Source organism: Mustela erminea, chromosome 10, assembly GCF_009829155.1.
Source record: "Mustela erminea isolate mMusErm1 chromosome 10, mMusErm1.Pri, whole genome shotgun sequence".
In the NCBI taxonomy this organism is placed as follows: domain Eukaryota; kingdom Metazoa; phylum Chordata; class Mammalia; order Carnivora; family Mustelidae; genus Mustela; species Mustela erminea.
This window is the reverse complement of record NC_045623.1, coordinates 90,976,249-90,990,050: the sequence shown is the minus strand read 5'-3', so window position 1 is coordinate 90,990,050 and position 13,802 is coordinate 90,976,249. Positions and strand designations below refer to the sequence as shown.

General features: G+C 52.8%; 1 protein-coding gene across 1 annotated transcript in view; it reads left to right on the top strand.

Moving 5' to 3' along the window:
• The window catches only part of MAN1C1 (mannosidase alpha class 1C member 1), a 138,884-nt gene extending 125,488 nt beyond the window's left edge, over positions 1 to 13,396 (top strand). The window contains exons 8-12 of the mRNA XM_032361571.1: positions 225 to 340; positions 5,752 to 5,971; positions 8,762 to 8,934; positions 10,333 to 10,448; positions 11,409 to 13,396. Of these exons, the coding sequence (XP_032217462.1) occupies positions 225 to 340; positions 5,752 to 5,971; positions 8,762 to 8,934; positions 10,333 to 10,448; positions 11,409 to 11,535 (752 nt within the window). The 3' untranslated portion in view covers positions 11,536 to 13,396. The remainder of the gene's footprint in view (positions 1 to 224; positions 341 to 5,751; positions 5,972 to 8,761; positions 8,935 to 10,332; positions 10,449 to 11,408) is intronic.
• The last annotated feature ends 406 nt before the right edge of the window (positions 13,397 to 13,802 follow it).

Sequence of the window (13,802 nt, the reverse complement as noted above, 5' to 3'; positions counted from 1 at the left end):
GTGTGCCAGACAGCGGGGCTCAGGATGGTCCTGGGTTCCCCAAGTCCCGCCCCGGGGCTTCCTGTCTGCCCCTGCTCCCACAGGGCTCAGAGGCTGCCCCACCCGCATGTGGCCCCCGGGGATGGGGTGGGGGGGTGCTCGCTGCCCAGGTGCATTCCCCCTGGGGGGCCGGCCCAGCAGCCTCAGCAGTTGGAGGTAACACGCCATCCTCTCTCTCCTCACAGACCACGTCTCGGTAGGAGGCCTCGGGGACAGTTTTTATGAATATTTGATCAAATCCTGGTTGATGTCAGCCAAGACAGATGTGGAGGCTAAAGATATGTACTATGAAGCCTTGGAGGTAAGACGGGCGCCTGCTCCTTCATGGGTAGCTGGCCATTCACCCTAGCTCTGGCCCTGACCCCTGAGTGCCAGGGCCTCACCCACCCCTCCCCTATGGCGAGCTGGCCAGAAGAACAAGATCTTCTCCCTCCCGGCCATGTGCTTTGCACACCCAGCTGTGACTACTCAGATGCCTTGAAATTAGGGCCACATTAGCATCCTCATTTTACAGACATAAAACCCACGCTCGAGGCGGTAAAGCCGTTGGTCCAAGGTCTTACAGGGAGCAGCAGTCAGTCTGATTCAGAAATCACGGTGTCTGGCCTTCCATGAATGTGTTAGAGCCCAGAACACAGCCAGACATTGGTCTGGGAGCCCCCAAATGAGGCTGCCAAAGCAAGACCCTCAGCCATTTCCTTGCAGAGCCGGAGGGACTGTAATTAGCCTATGTAAGCAGGGAAGGGCCTCCTCCAGTAGATCGTCCAACTCTGCTCCTTCTCTTTATGGGGATGGAAAACAAGGCCCAGAGAGAGGAAGGCACTTGCTCAAAGCCACACAGTACAGAGCTGGCAGAGCTGAAGCTAAAGCCCGATCTTCTAAGTCATTCCCAGTATCCCTCCAACTGTCTCTCCCCACAACTGTTGTGTCTACAGGGTGTGAACTGAACAAGGCATGGTAGGCTGAGATGAGTCTCTCCAAAGAGAGGGAGAATTAGGATAGAAGAGGAAGGTGGTTAGCCTGAGCTATTGGAAAGGGGGTTACGGAATCCCATTAACCCATCAGTAGGTACTTTGGAGCCCAACTAAGGAAAAGGCACTGGGTAGGCTCCAGGCCTCAGTTTCCCTACAAAGTAAGTTGAGCAACTTGGATCTACTCTGCCACCACCTTGGTCTGAGGTGTCATGTCCCCTAAACTAGTCTTCTTGATCCCCTCCCATTTGAAGTCCATTCTCCCTTTACAAAGCAGCCAGAAGAACTGGAGATCCATGTCCCTACCTCACTGGCTCCCCTTTTGCATTTGGAAGAAGCTAGACTCCTCACCTTTGCCCACATGATCTAGACCTTCCAATCACCTTGAACTCTTTCCCCCTTTACTCTCAGCTCTGGTCCCCCGCCTTCCCCAGACACACCAGACTCATTCCCACTTCGGAACTTTTGTATCTCCTGTCCTCCCTACCTAGAATAGCATTCAAATGGCTGGGCCCCATTTATTGGTCAAGTCAAATGCCCCTGGAAACTGGTCTTTCACAGCCTCTCTGTCACATACACCAGACTTAGGCTCTTCTTCACCTTCATCAACATTGAAAATTACTCCGGGCACATGTTTGCTTACTCATCGTCTGTCTTCCCCAAGTAGAATGTGAGCTATCTAGGAGCAAGGATCTCATCCAGTCACTCACCGTGTCTGCCTCACTCCTACAGTAGTACCTGTACATAGGAAGTGTACAATAACCATGTGAGCAAATGAACACATGATTGCTGAAGGGATGCATGGATGGATGGATCCGTGGGTGGAAGGACTGAGGGGTGGATGGATGGGTAGGTAGAAGAATGGATGGGTGGTTAGGTGGATGGATGGGTGGATGGTTGGGTGGATGGTTGGGTGGGTGGTTGGGTGGGTGGATGGATGGGCAGGAGGAAGGGTAGATGGGTGGATGGATGGATGGGTGGGTCGGTAGAGGAGAGATGGATGGATGGGTGGATAGGCAGGTGGAAAGATGGATACGTGGGTGGATATGGTGGATGGAAGGGTATGAGCAGTTGCATAGATGGATGAATGAGCTCTAACTATCCTCTGGCTGCATGAATCTGGCCAGGAATGGTAGTGCTTAAAGGAAACCCATTGAAACAAGCCTCCACAGCCATGGACTTTTTAAACTGTAGGCTTGGTGATGAGTTTTCCCCACCCAGCTCCCCAGCACCAAGACCTTGGTCATGAAGCGGCTGCTGCGGCTCCAGTCCCATCTCCGTCTGCATCTCAGCCCCAGCTTAAGCTTCAACTAAGCTCAGACCACAGACAGGGTCTGCTGTCAGGGGATCAGTGTTCAGCCTGCGCAGAGTGTGCTGCTGGCAAAGGCCTGTCTGCACTTTCCACCGTTCCTTGCAGGGTAAACATGAAGTTAGCAAGCAGCCTGGTTCCCTGCCCTCAGGGCACACAGTGGTTGAGGCTTCAAGGAAAGACATGGCCATGAATTATTTAAGCAAACTGGGAGTTTTATGGAAAGCACTTGATTGAAGAGGAGAGAACCTTGGCTTTGCTCCCCTTGTTTGAGATCCCCAGTGAATAGCCTGGAGTATCTCTGACCCTGGGTAAAGACTGGGCCTCTGGCAAGTTTGGGACTTTGAAGAATATTCTAGTAATTCTCAACCTTGTCCACACATTAAAAATCACTGGGGAAGCTATAAAATCCCATTGTTCAGGCTGCACCCTGACAAGGCTACATCAGAATGTCTGGGCCCGGGCCCAGGAAACAGCCTGGAAAGCTGCCCTGAGGTGGGGTGAGACCACTGTCCAGCTGGGGTGAGTTGGGGATGTTTCAGACAGGCCAATAGGGCATACCCCTGAGGGTCACAGGAGGAAGATCAACAAGAACAGGGAGAGCATCTGTCTCGGTGGCCTCCTCCAGGCAGGTGCCATGACTACCTTGTCTTATTTAGTTAGCCCCATCTTACAGATGTGAAACTGAGGTCCCACAACAACCAGTGTCAAAGCCAGGGTGCAAACACAGATCGGACTGACTCCAGATCCAGTGCTCCTGCCAACCACAAAGGAGCCTGGCTTGCCTGAAATCCCTCTGCAGAGTGAGGCCAATGGGGTCCCCTCCAGGAGGCAAAGGAAGGCAGAGTCTTTGAATAACCTCACAGCCATCCCAGGAATTATTCCCTTGTTACAGATTAGGAGAGAGAGTCTTCAAAAAAGGGAAATCATTTGCCCAGAGTCACCCAACCCTCACATTGCAGAGCTGGCATCCAAACCCAGGTCTGTCTTCCCCCTCAGCTCGGCTGGTCTCTTGGATGATTTAAGCCTAACTGGTCAGTTGCCAGCCTGCGGTGTCTTGTGTTTTGTTTAGAGTTTTAGAAAGCCTTGGTGTGTTTTTTTTGTCTGTTTATTTGTTTTCGATTTTTTTTTTTTCATTTTTACACCTATCTGCTTGTCTCAGTTGTGTCCTCACAATGAGACTGGTCTGTCATTCCCTCTTTACCATGATTACTTAGCTTGGGGTGAACCCCAAATGGAAGTAACCCATGAGATCCAGTCTTGAAGGGACAGTCTCTGTGCCACCAGGGGAGGCTTCACGGGGTCTCCCCGAGATGTCTGTGTTTTCCCCCAAGCATCCACAACGGGTGGCTGGACCAGATTTCTCCACCCTGGACTAGCCTGCCACTCCTCCTCCCCACCGGTGTGGACCACATTCTGCCCAAGAGCAGACCCAGCCCTAGAGTGGGCGGCTCCGTAGGCCCCTTCACTCCTCCATCCCCCATGGCACAGGTGGTTGCCACTCACATCATCAGAGCTTCCCCACCTGCTACTCAGTGAAGGTCCTAGAGCCAGCGCACCGTGCGGGACCTTGCAGGAGGGGGAAAGGAACAGATCCAGGAGCGAATGTTGTTTGAGGACTTACTGTATGCCTGCTCGGGGCTGGAGAGTGGGGGTGGTGGTGGCTTCTGCTGTCAGGCAGCACTCAGAGTCCTGGGAGAGAGACAGGTTTGCCACAGTACATACACGGAGGGATGCACAAGGTGGGGAGAGCACCCCGTGGAAAGGGAACCGGAGGCGAGCATCGTGGCAGTGGCCTGGATGGGTGGCGCATGCGCAAAGGCAAGCTGGGGCCGTGGAGTCGAGGAGGAGCATGTTTCTTTCAAAATGCTGACCACAAATCGTAATTCCCGTGTGTGTGTGATTTTGTTGGGAATCTCCTAACAGGTGAACTCCCCAAGTAGGGTCCACGCTGTGTGTTTTCAGGGGCTTCATCCCCTGCCCCGAGCCTCCGCTCATGGAAAACTCAGTGGGAGGAGAGGGATGTGACAGCGAAGAGGCTGGGGCAGGGGACGGACTGGAGAGGAACTGTCCGAGCCCGCAGGTGCTGAGGACGCCCTGTGAGCAAGTATGCTGAGCTCTGCACGCACAGCGCATTTGATCCTCACAACCGTGCGAGGTGGTTTACGTCCTGTCCCCCTTTCATACATTTACTTGGCAGTCAAGGCCCAGAGGGCCCACAGAACCCGCCAATGTCACACAGCTTGGAACTGACAGAGGTAGGATTTGAACCGAACCTGAGGAATCTGCTCCTGGGAGCCATGTCTGTGGCATCAGGTTAAACTAGTCCGTTATTTACAGAGAGCAGAGACCCCTGGAGAATAGATTGGAAGGGGCAGGGATGCAGGAAGAGGCCTGGCCTCCAGAGGACTCCAGAGGCCCGGCCTGGACCCAGAGCCACAGACAGTGCCATCACCTCTGTCTCCAGGCTCCCAGGGACTAACAGCAGGGAATGGGGGGCACCCTGGCCTGACACTGCATCCCCCAACTTCCTTAGAGTCTTTACCAGCCGTATCATCTCCTGTGGAAGTTGGGGATAGGAGCCCTCAAAGCCCCTTGCTACCAGAAGGAGCAGCCATCAGGTAGTAGAAAATGCCCAGTTTGGGCATCTGGGGGCCCTTGTCCTGGCATGGCTGGGTGACCTGGGATGAGCCACTTATCCTTTTGTCTGTACAGGGCATGACAGCCGTGTGCCAGGGTTGTCGAGGGCATCAAATGAGAAGGTGTATGGTAAGGGCCTGTAGAGAGCAGCTCTTAACTTTCCGTGGGTCCTTTCTGAAAACCAGATAAAATATAGGGACCCTCTTCCCAGGGAAATGCCCATACACGAGAGTGTCACATACAATTTGAGTGGCCTCTGGATCCCCTGGAGCCTGTCCACAGGCCAGCTGGGCTCCAGGTTAAGATTCCCTAACAGAGGACATCGTGGAGGATGGATAAAAATTTTAAAGATTTTTTTAAAAAAATGTATACATAGAAGATATAAAAGCTTAAATAAGAGGGGCACCTGGCTGGCTCAGTTGGTAGAGAATGTAACTCTTGATCTCAGGGTTGTGAGTTTGAGCCCCACACTGGGTGTAGAAATTATTTAAAAATAAAATATTTGTTTAACAAAATCTAAATAAGAGACTCCGTCCGGGGAGCTGCCTTGTGTCCAAGACCCCAGCAGGCACCAGGCCTCAGCCAGGCGAGTGGCAGAACCTCCTACAGCCCCTCAGGGACACCACCAGCCACCAGCCAAGGTCAAGGACCTCCTTTGCCTGGGATGGAGGGCTCAGCAGAGCTGCGTTCACTGCTGTCTGCAAAATGTTCATTTTTCCGTCCTCTCCCCCTCCCTTCTCTGTGTCCCCTCCTACGCCTCTCCCCTCTGTCCGACTCCCACCTTGCTCCCAGGCAATAGAGACCTACTTGGTGAATGTCTCTCCTGGGGGGCTGACCTACATTGCTGAGTGGCGAGGGGGGATTCTGGACCACAAGATGGGGCACCTGGCCTGTTTCTCTGGGGGCATGATCGCCCTCGGCGCTGAGGATGCCAAGGAAGAAAAGAGGGCCCACTACCGAGAGCTCGCAGCGCAGATCACCAAGACGTGCCACGAATCGTACGCCCGCTCAGGTAACCCGGCAAGGGGAAGGGGCGGAGGAGAGACTGAGGCTAGACACCAGGAAGAACTAGAAAAACCAGCAGAGCAGCAGTGAGTGAAGGGAACACACAGTCTTAGGGCAGTCTTGCCTTGGAAGTTATGGAGAATTTGTACAAGGGGTGTGCTGTCGATGCACTGAGACTGTACCCTGAGTGAAAAGGAGAATAGGGGTGATGTATCAAGCACCTGTGCCCATTGTTGTTCAGCATTTGACTTGCACCATTGCTGAACCTCACAACACAGATAAACTGAGGCCCAGAGAGAACTTGGCCGAGGTCCGGTGTAAGGGGCACAGAGTGAAGGGTCCTCCAGGCTTCCTGAGCCTAGCAGATCCCTTCTCCCTGGGCCCTTACCCCTGAATGTACCTCTGCCCTTCCTTCCCGGCACCCCTCCATTTTGGGGGTCTTACCACCTCTAGCACTACCCTGTGTATCACCCTCTTTGAATCAAGATCACCAGAAGGCTCGAGAGCCTCTTGACCTTCCCCACCTAACACTCATTGCAGAATTGTCAAATACTAGAGTCAGAAGGCACATTAAAGAACATGAGCCTTGTCTTACACGTGGGGAAACTGAGTCATCCCAGAGCAGGGAAGTGACTTAGCCAAAGTTACACAGTGCGCAAGTAGCTTCTGATGTCATCTGAGGTCTTCTGATGCCCAGCTTCTTCTTGTGTGCTGCCTCTGCAGACAGTGCCCCTCAGAAAAAGCCCTCTCCTGGGGTCCCCAAGAGGTGCCCACTGCTCTGGGTGTAATCCCAGTCTTGGTTGGAGGAGAGGACCCAAGATTTGCCATAAACCTGGCTCAGGTGCCATCTGCCACTCACCAGCAGGGTGGCCTCCATTTTCTCATCTGTTCAATTGGAACAATAACACAGGTCTCCCGGGATGAGATACAGGGTCCCATAGAAAGTACATCGCCGGCTGCCTTCAGCCCCAGCATGGAAGGCATGTTTTAGCTTGAAAAGTGTCTGCGACCCTCCAGTGGGATGTAGATCTCCTGGAGCTGGTTACACGAAGCCCGCAATTCACAAGGGGGTTCTTAAAATGGGTCTGCAGTTCCCTTCAAAGACCCAGAACCGTAAACAAAAAGGAAATCTCAGGAATAATAAAAAGCTCACAATTTGTCTGGGACAACCAACCCAGACCATAAAAGACATCCACGTAAGAGAGCATGCTGTTCCAGCCAGCCTGCCCGTCCACAGACAGCCACGGCAGGCGCTTGTGCCCTGACGCCGTCCACAGCTTGGGCGAAATAGCTCTTTGCTAGCGGCCAGGAGCAGCAGCAAGCATCCAAGAACTCGACGAGGCCGCGGTCCGGCTAATGGCACAGCCCTTCTGTGAAGCCCTCCATGGAAGTGTAGGATGTCCTGCCAGGCTCCGGTCATCTAAGAACAACTTGGGGCTTCTCGGGGTCCTGACTTGATGGGAAGAAGGAAGGCACACTTAGGACCAGAGCCTGGCACTTGACCGACTCAGGGTGTGCAGGTGCTGAAGGGAGGAGAAGCTGACCCCTCTCGCCTAAACTCAGGGCCTAGAGTCTCAGACTCAGGAGGGAAAGAACAAGCGCACAGTCCAGGGAAAGGGCATCAGACAGATCCGTGTCACATCCCAGCTCAGTCACAGCTCGCTGTGTTACCTTGGACAAATTACTTAGCCTCTCTGATCCTCAGTTTCCATATGCCTGAGAGAGAGACCCTAATATCTACCTTAGAAAAAACAAAAGAAGAAAAAAAAAAAAAACATTTGTTAAGGATCGAAATAATGCACCTAAAGCACCCAGCACAGCCCTTGAAATCAGTGGTAGCTGTGGTGGTTATAATTATGGCTTTCCAGCAAATAGGCACCAAATTGTCCAAAAACAAACCAGTGACCAAAAAAACCTGCAAAAAACTGAGGGGTGCCTGCATGGCTCAGTGGGTTGGTCTTGGGATCGGCCCCACATTATGGCCCCACATTATTGGGCTCCCAGCTCAGCGGGGAGCCTGCTTCCCCCCTCTGCCCCTCCCCCAGCTCAGCTCATTGTCTTTCTCTCTTTCTCTCCCTCCCCCCTTCCTCTGCCTCTCTTTCCCATACGTGGTTTCTCTCTCAAATAAATAAATAATCTTAAAAAAAAACAAAAACAAAAACCCAAAAACCAAAACATCTCAAACCTCTTTAAGCCCTCTTTATCTAGCTGCCTCTGCCTGAGTATGTGCCTTCTGGGCAGTTCTTCCCCGGTCTGAGCTCAGCAGTGTCCCAGCCTGTCAGCTCTGGAAGGCTCCTTCTGGGAGCCTCATTTCCCTGAGAAAGGGGTCTTTCTCTGTGGAGAAGCAGCACCGCAGATCAGCATGTTAAAGAACCTGCTAAGTCCCGCAGACTTAGCAGGAAACTGTTTCACTTCATTGACCCCCTGTTCCCCAAACGTCCTTGGCTGGTTAACATCCTTTCCTGGCTGGTTAACATCTTGCTGAGTTTATGTCTCAAAACACAAGTTGGGGAACATCTCCCAAACCTTTCTCTCCCCAGATTACTGCATAGTTCATTTGGACTCTCAGATTCTAAAACTACACAATGTTCGAGGCCTCAAGGGTCTTGCTTTGGCCTGCCTAGGCCAAGAGGGAAGCTGGGCCTTGCCAGGCTTGGCAGGGCAGGCAAGGGTTTGGCCTGGGCCAGTCAACCTGCCAGGGCTTCCAGGCCACTGAGAGTGCTCCGGGGGCAGCTGGCTCCTGAAAAGCAGGAGCTGGGAGATCTGACCCAGATCCTCTGCTTTGTCCTCCCCGCAGATACCAAACTGGGGCCCGAGGCCTTCTGGTTTAACTCGGGCAGGGAGGCCGTGGCCACGCAGCTGAGCGAGAGCTACTACATCCTGCGGCCCGAGGTGGTGGAGAGCTACATGTACCTGTGGCGACAGACCCACGACCCCATCTACAGGGAGTGGGGCTGGGAGGTGGTGCTGGTGAGTGCGCTGGGCGGGAGGGTGGGGGGCGGACTGCATGACAGGTGCCCCGGGAATTCAGGCAGAGTCCAAAAACCCCCGAGCTCAGGCACAGAGAGGAAGGTCACACCAGGTTGACATCTGGCTCAGGTTCCGAATGCAAAGGGTCAAGGTGTAGTTGCAGAGCCAAGAGTCCCCGGCTGGATAGAAGTGGGCCGGGAAATTAATGGAGAGGGTTCTGGGCACCCATAGCCTTTGGGGCCCAGGCTTCAGGGCCAGCAAACTTTGAGGGCTAAAGGCAGGGCGGGAGCCAGAGGGACACAGCACATGCAGTCACTACCCTCTGACCTTGAAGCCTGAGATGGTTTCAGATTTCTCCTCTCAAACAGGAATAGGCTGCCTCCCTCCTCTGCCCAAAGCCAGCTGTGCCCTGGGCGGCCCCCACCTATCTCTGGGCTCTGTTCCCCACTACTAGCTCACTTGTCCCCAACCACCCAGCAGGGAACGGGTGTCAAAGGCAGGTATGGAAAGTCCAGAAAGATGGGTCTTGAGGGATGCTAAGTCTTCTCTGTCCAGCCCCTTCCCAACTTTCCCTAGGGCCCCCTTCTCTCAGAGGCATAGACTGTCCTGGGGAGAGCCACACCCAGGACATTATACTTGGGGAGGGCTGAGGTTCACCTCTGTGGTTCAGAATCCCCCTGCTTCCCCAAAGGCCCCATTCTCGACCAGTGAAAACCAAGTAAGTGTTCTGTGCTCCTGGGACCTCAGTGTGTAAAAATGGCATTTATATACAAGAGCAGACAGCCGGGGGCCTCCCACCTCTGGACCAGGGACCAAATCTCCACAGGGAATCCGTGGGGTGTGCTAAGTCCAGTCCCCAAGTCCCAGCCTTCCGCTGCCTTCCTCTGTCCACCGCTGTGGGTGAGTCTGTCTGCTCAGCCTGGTTCCCTGCAGGGGCCAAAAGAATGTCCTCTGAGTTCATTTTTTTTTTTTTTTTTTTTTTTTAAGATTTCATTCATGCATCCGACAGAGCACAAGTAGGCAGAGAGGCAGGCAGAAAGAGAGGAAGCCGGCTCCCTGAGGGGCAGAGAGCCCGATGCGGGGCTCGATCCCAGGACTCCAAAATCATAACCTGAGCTGAAGGCAGAGGCTTTATCCCACTGAGCCACCCTGGTACCCTGTGTCCTCTGAGTTCAGACTAGGAGAAGAGCTCAAGCCGGCAGCCAGCTGGGACTAAGTTCTCAGCCCCGGAGGCAGGGCGGCTGAGCCCTCAAACAATAATTTGGCTTTCTGCTTCCACAAATGCCAGGGGTCCCCAGCAGAGTGGTCCGGGGCCTGCCTGTTCACGACCTGGGCAGGCACGAATCTTGCGGGGGGCCTCTCCTCTCCCTGCACCAAAGCTGCCTCCCTTTCCTTCAGGCCTTGGAGAAATACTGTCGGACGGAAGCTGGTTTCTCCGGGATCCAAGACGTGTACAGCAGTGTCCCCAACCACGACAACAAGCAGCAGACTTTCTTTCTAGCGGAGACACTAAAGTGAGTTGGGGTTTGGCCGGTGTTCTTTCCAGAGGGAAACTGGGACTTTCTTAGGGATGGAGGGAGGAGGAGGCAAGGCCTGGGGTCAGCAGTCCCTCCCTTCACCACCGAGTTCTGCCATCACGGGGGGGCCCATGGCTAGGGGGCCTGGGGTCCCCAGGATGCCCCTCAGGCCAGGTGGGTTTCTCCCCTCAGAAACAGACCAGACAGCACCCCAACTCCAAGTACGAGCGGTGTGCTAAGTTAGTTTCTGTAACCTGTCTCCTTGGATCCCTCGGATCTCTGAAACCATGTCCTCTTCTGTAAAATGGGAGGAATGATAGCAACAGTGGTCACTGCCGTTGACCTTCCCTCTACAGCTTTGCTCCTGCGCTGTTCCCTCACTTTCTGGGGGTGGAAGTCAGCCACCCCGTTTCCTTGCTCTTCCCCAAACCTTGTGCTTTACCCTTTGCAATGGATTGGAATAGTCCATTCCTTTGGCTTGGGGAGTTGGAGTTCTGGAGTCACAACTCCCTATTCATTGTAGTGTCCTAACATCTGCTTTAGTCTAGAGTCTCCTGGGGGGCACATCAGGGAGCAGCCTAAGAGTTTGGACTGGTGCAGTACTCAGGCCACCATGAAAAGAAAGAAGAATCTAAGCCATAAGGGGACCTGGCCGGCCTCTCCTCCAGGGGGCGCAAGTACCTGAGTGAAGGCAGATGGGTACAACCTAACAGAGGAAGGCCAGGGGCAGAGCCGGAGTTAAACCAGGTCTGACTGCCCCAGATCTCAGTGCTCTCCTCAGCATCCAGTGCCTTCCCTGGGACCAGTGCTGCAGGTAGACCCTGGATCTCAAACCTCCCTGCACCCTTAGCCACAGGCCAGTATTGCGGAAGCCTCTGAGACTGGCTGCCAGTGGTCCCTTTTCCCCAGTGCCCTCACCAGCTTTGTCTTGCTTCCCTCCCTGCCCCGGGGGCACAGGTATCTCTATCTTCTGTTCTCTGAAGATGACATGCTCTCCCTGGAAGACTGGGTGTTCAACACAGAGGCCCACCCCCTCCCCGTGAATCACTCGGACAGCTCCAGCAGGGCTGGGGGCCGACTCTGACCCGTCTCCCTGCCGCACCCAGGGCCCCGGAGGGCTGCCTTGCCTTTTCAGGATTTGGGACTGTTCTCAAAGGGATTGGGAACATAGGCCCCACTCCTGGCAGACCCAGGGCAGATGTGTCGGACAAGAAACTTCTTTTCCTCTGTGAGGAGACAGGACTTGGAGACGCAGTGATGTCCCCCCAGGCCCAGACTTTCCTTTCTACGGAGAATTTCTATGAAACCCACTCACTTGCCATTGTAGGGCCCAGTGAATGGAGGTTTGCATATTGTCCCCATGCCTTTTGATTCACTTCCTCTCATTTGGGGAGGGTTTTTTTTGTTTGTTTGTTTATTTTGCTTGATTTTGCCTTTTCTCTGCAGTTGTGTTTTATCACAAATTACAAATATAGTTTCAGAATCATGGGCTTTCCAAAGCAGCAGCATCTTGAGAAACTAAACCTTATAAAGTGTTTGCACACAGACCTTGACCCCATTTTCTAGATCTTAAATGCCTTCTGCCCAACATTTACTATACGTTCAACTACGCGGCATTTACCCTATAATTTGAGGGGGCATTCCCTTTTTATTTGGGCCTCAATGTTAGCGAATCACTAGTGCTATTTTCATTATTGTAATGGGAAAATCTGTAAACTTACAATAAAGGAGTTTATTGAATAAGAAATACAGCTGGGTTCATTGCACACCAGTGACTCCTGGGAAAACCACAGCAATGTTATCACCCAGAAAAATAATCCACCAGCAGTTGATGTGACAGACAATTTAGTCACGACTCCAACTTCTATTGCCTTCCCTTAAATTTGTCTTAAAAATTCAGGAAGGTTGAAGCCCATCCTTTAAATGGAGTTGGATGTTTATACTTAAGGCTTGGAAGAGGCCCAGAGAGGGCCAGCAGCTTGCCTGAGGTCATCAGCTGGTAGAGGCAGGGGGGAGCCCAGTCCCTACAGTGTGTTCAGGACCCCTGTCGTGTGTCCATCGGTTCTCATTCAGGAGACACATGGTGAGTGCCCGTAGGAGACCAGACACGGGGCTAGCTGCTAGGGACACAGCTGGGAGTGAAACAGTTGTAAGCCCTGGCCTCAGGGAGCATACAGCCAAGGAGGGGAAAGATGGCCTGTAAAGTAGACGGACAGATAAGCAACATGACTGTGAGTCACGTGAACTGCTACAGAGGAGATATTGGGCCGAGGCGCTTGTGGCCAGGGATCATCTTAGGGCAGCAAGGAGAGCCTCTCTGAGCAGCTGACTTTCAAGCTGAGACCTGGAAGATAAGAACAAGCAACGGGAGGAGTATCCCACAAACCCCCTCTCCCCAGTGACATTACCTGCTCCCCCCTCCCACCCAGAGGCCCAACACCTTGAGGCCATGTACAGAACAAGGAGTTGAGGCAGGTTGTCCCACAGCTGACCACACAGGGGCATTCTGAACCCTCCCCCATGCTCAGCTGCTTCGTTTTGGCCATTATAAACCTGAGTAGCCCCAGAGGTTTTGGAGCCCTAGGCCAAGTGACCTGGCTTTATGTCCACACAGTGGGACCCTGGATAGGTCACCCACCTCTCAGGCCATTCTTCCATCAAACAGAGGGAGGAACCTCCCACATTCCAAGGTTGCTGTGAGAATAAGTGGGACCCACTGGCACCCTGGCCATATGGGAAGGGCTTCTTCCTTGTTCTGGAAACGCAGATGCTTCCAGAATCTTCTTAAGTAGTCAGAATTATGGGGGAGCCATCCCCATGGCAGGAAACCTGGTGTTTGGTGAGTAAGTCCCTGCCTGAACCCAGGAAGTCACTTCACTTTTGACAGCCTCTGGAGACCTGCCTGTGTTTATTAAAACAAATAAACAAACAAAAACACACACACAAAAAAACAAAAGTAAAACAGAAAAACCCACTGTACAAGCATTGTCGAAAAGGTGAGGAATATCTTTATGCTAAGCAGAAAGAAAACCATCCACCATTCTACCCTCCAGAATGAATACTGTTATATTTTCTTCTAGATCTTTTTCTATGAATGTACAGAATATATTTTGCAACATGGCACCATACTGTGCATACTGTTCTACTGTAATCTGCTTTTGCTCTCAACTATATATTGTGAAGGTCTTTCCATGTCAACAAATACACCTTTATCACTGTTCCTGGCTGTGGAATATTCCATCGTGTTCTGTATCATGCGTTCAAATGCCCCTATTTCTGGGCATTTGGGTTTGTGACAGTTGGGGCTCTCAGTTACAAATAATAGAAAACTCTGTCTAACTTACACCAAAA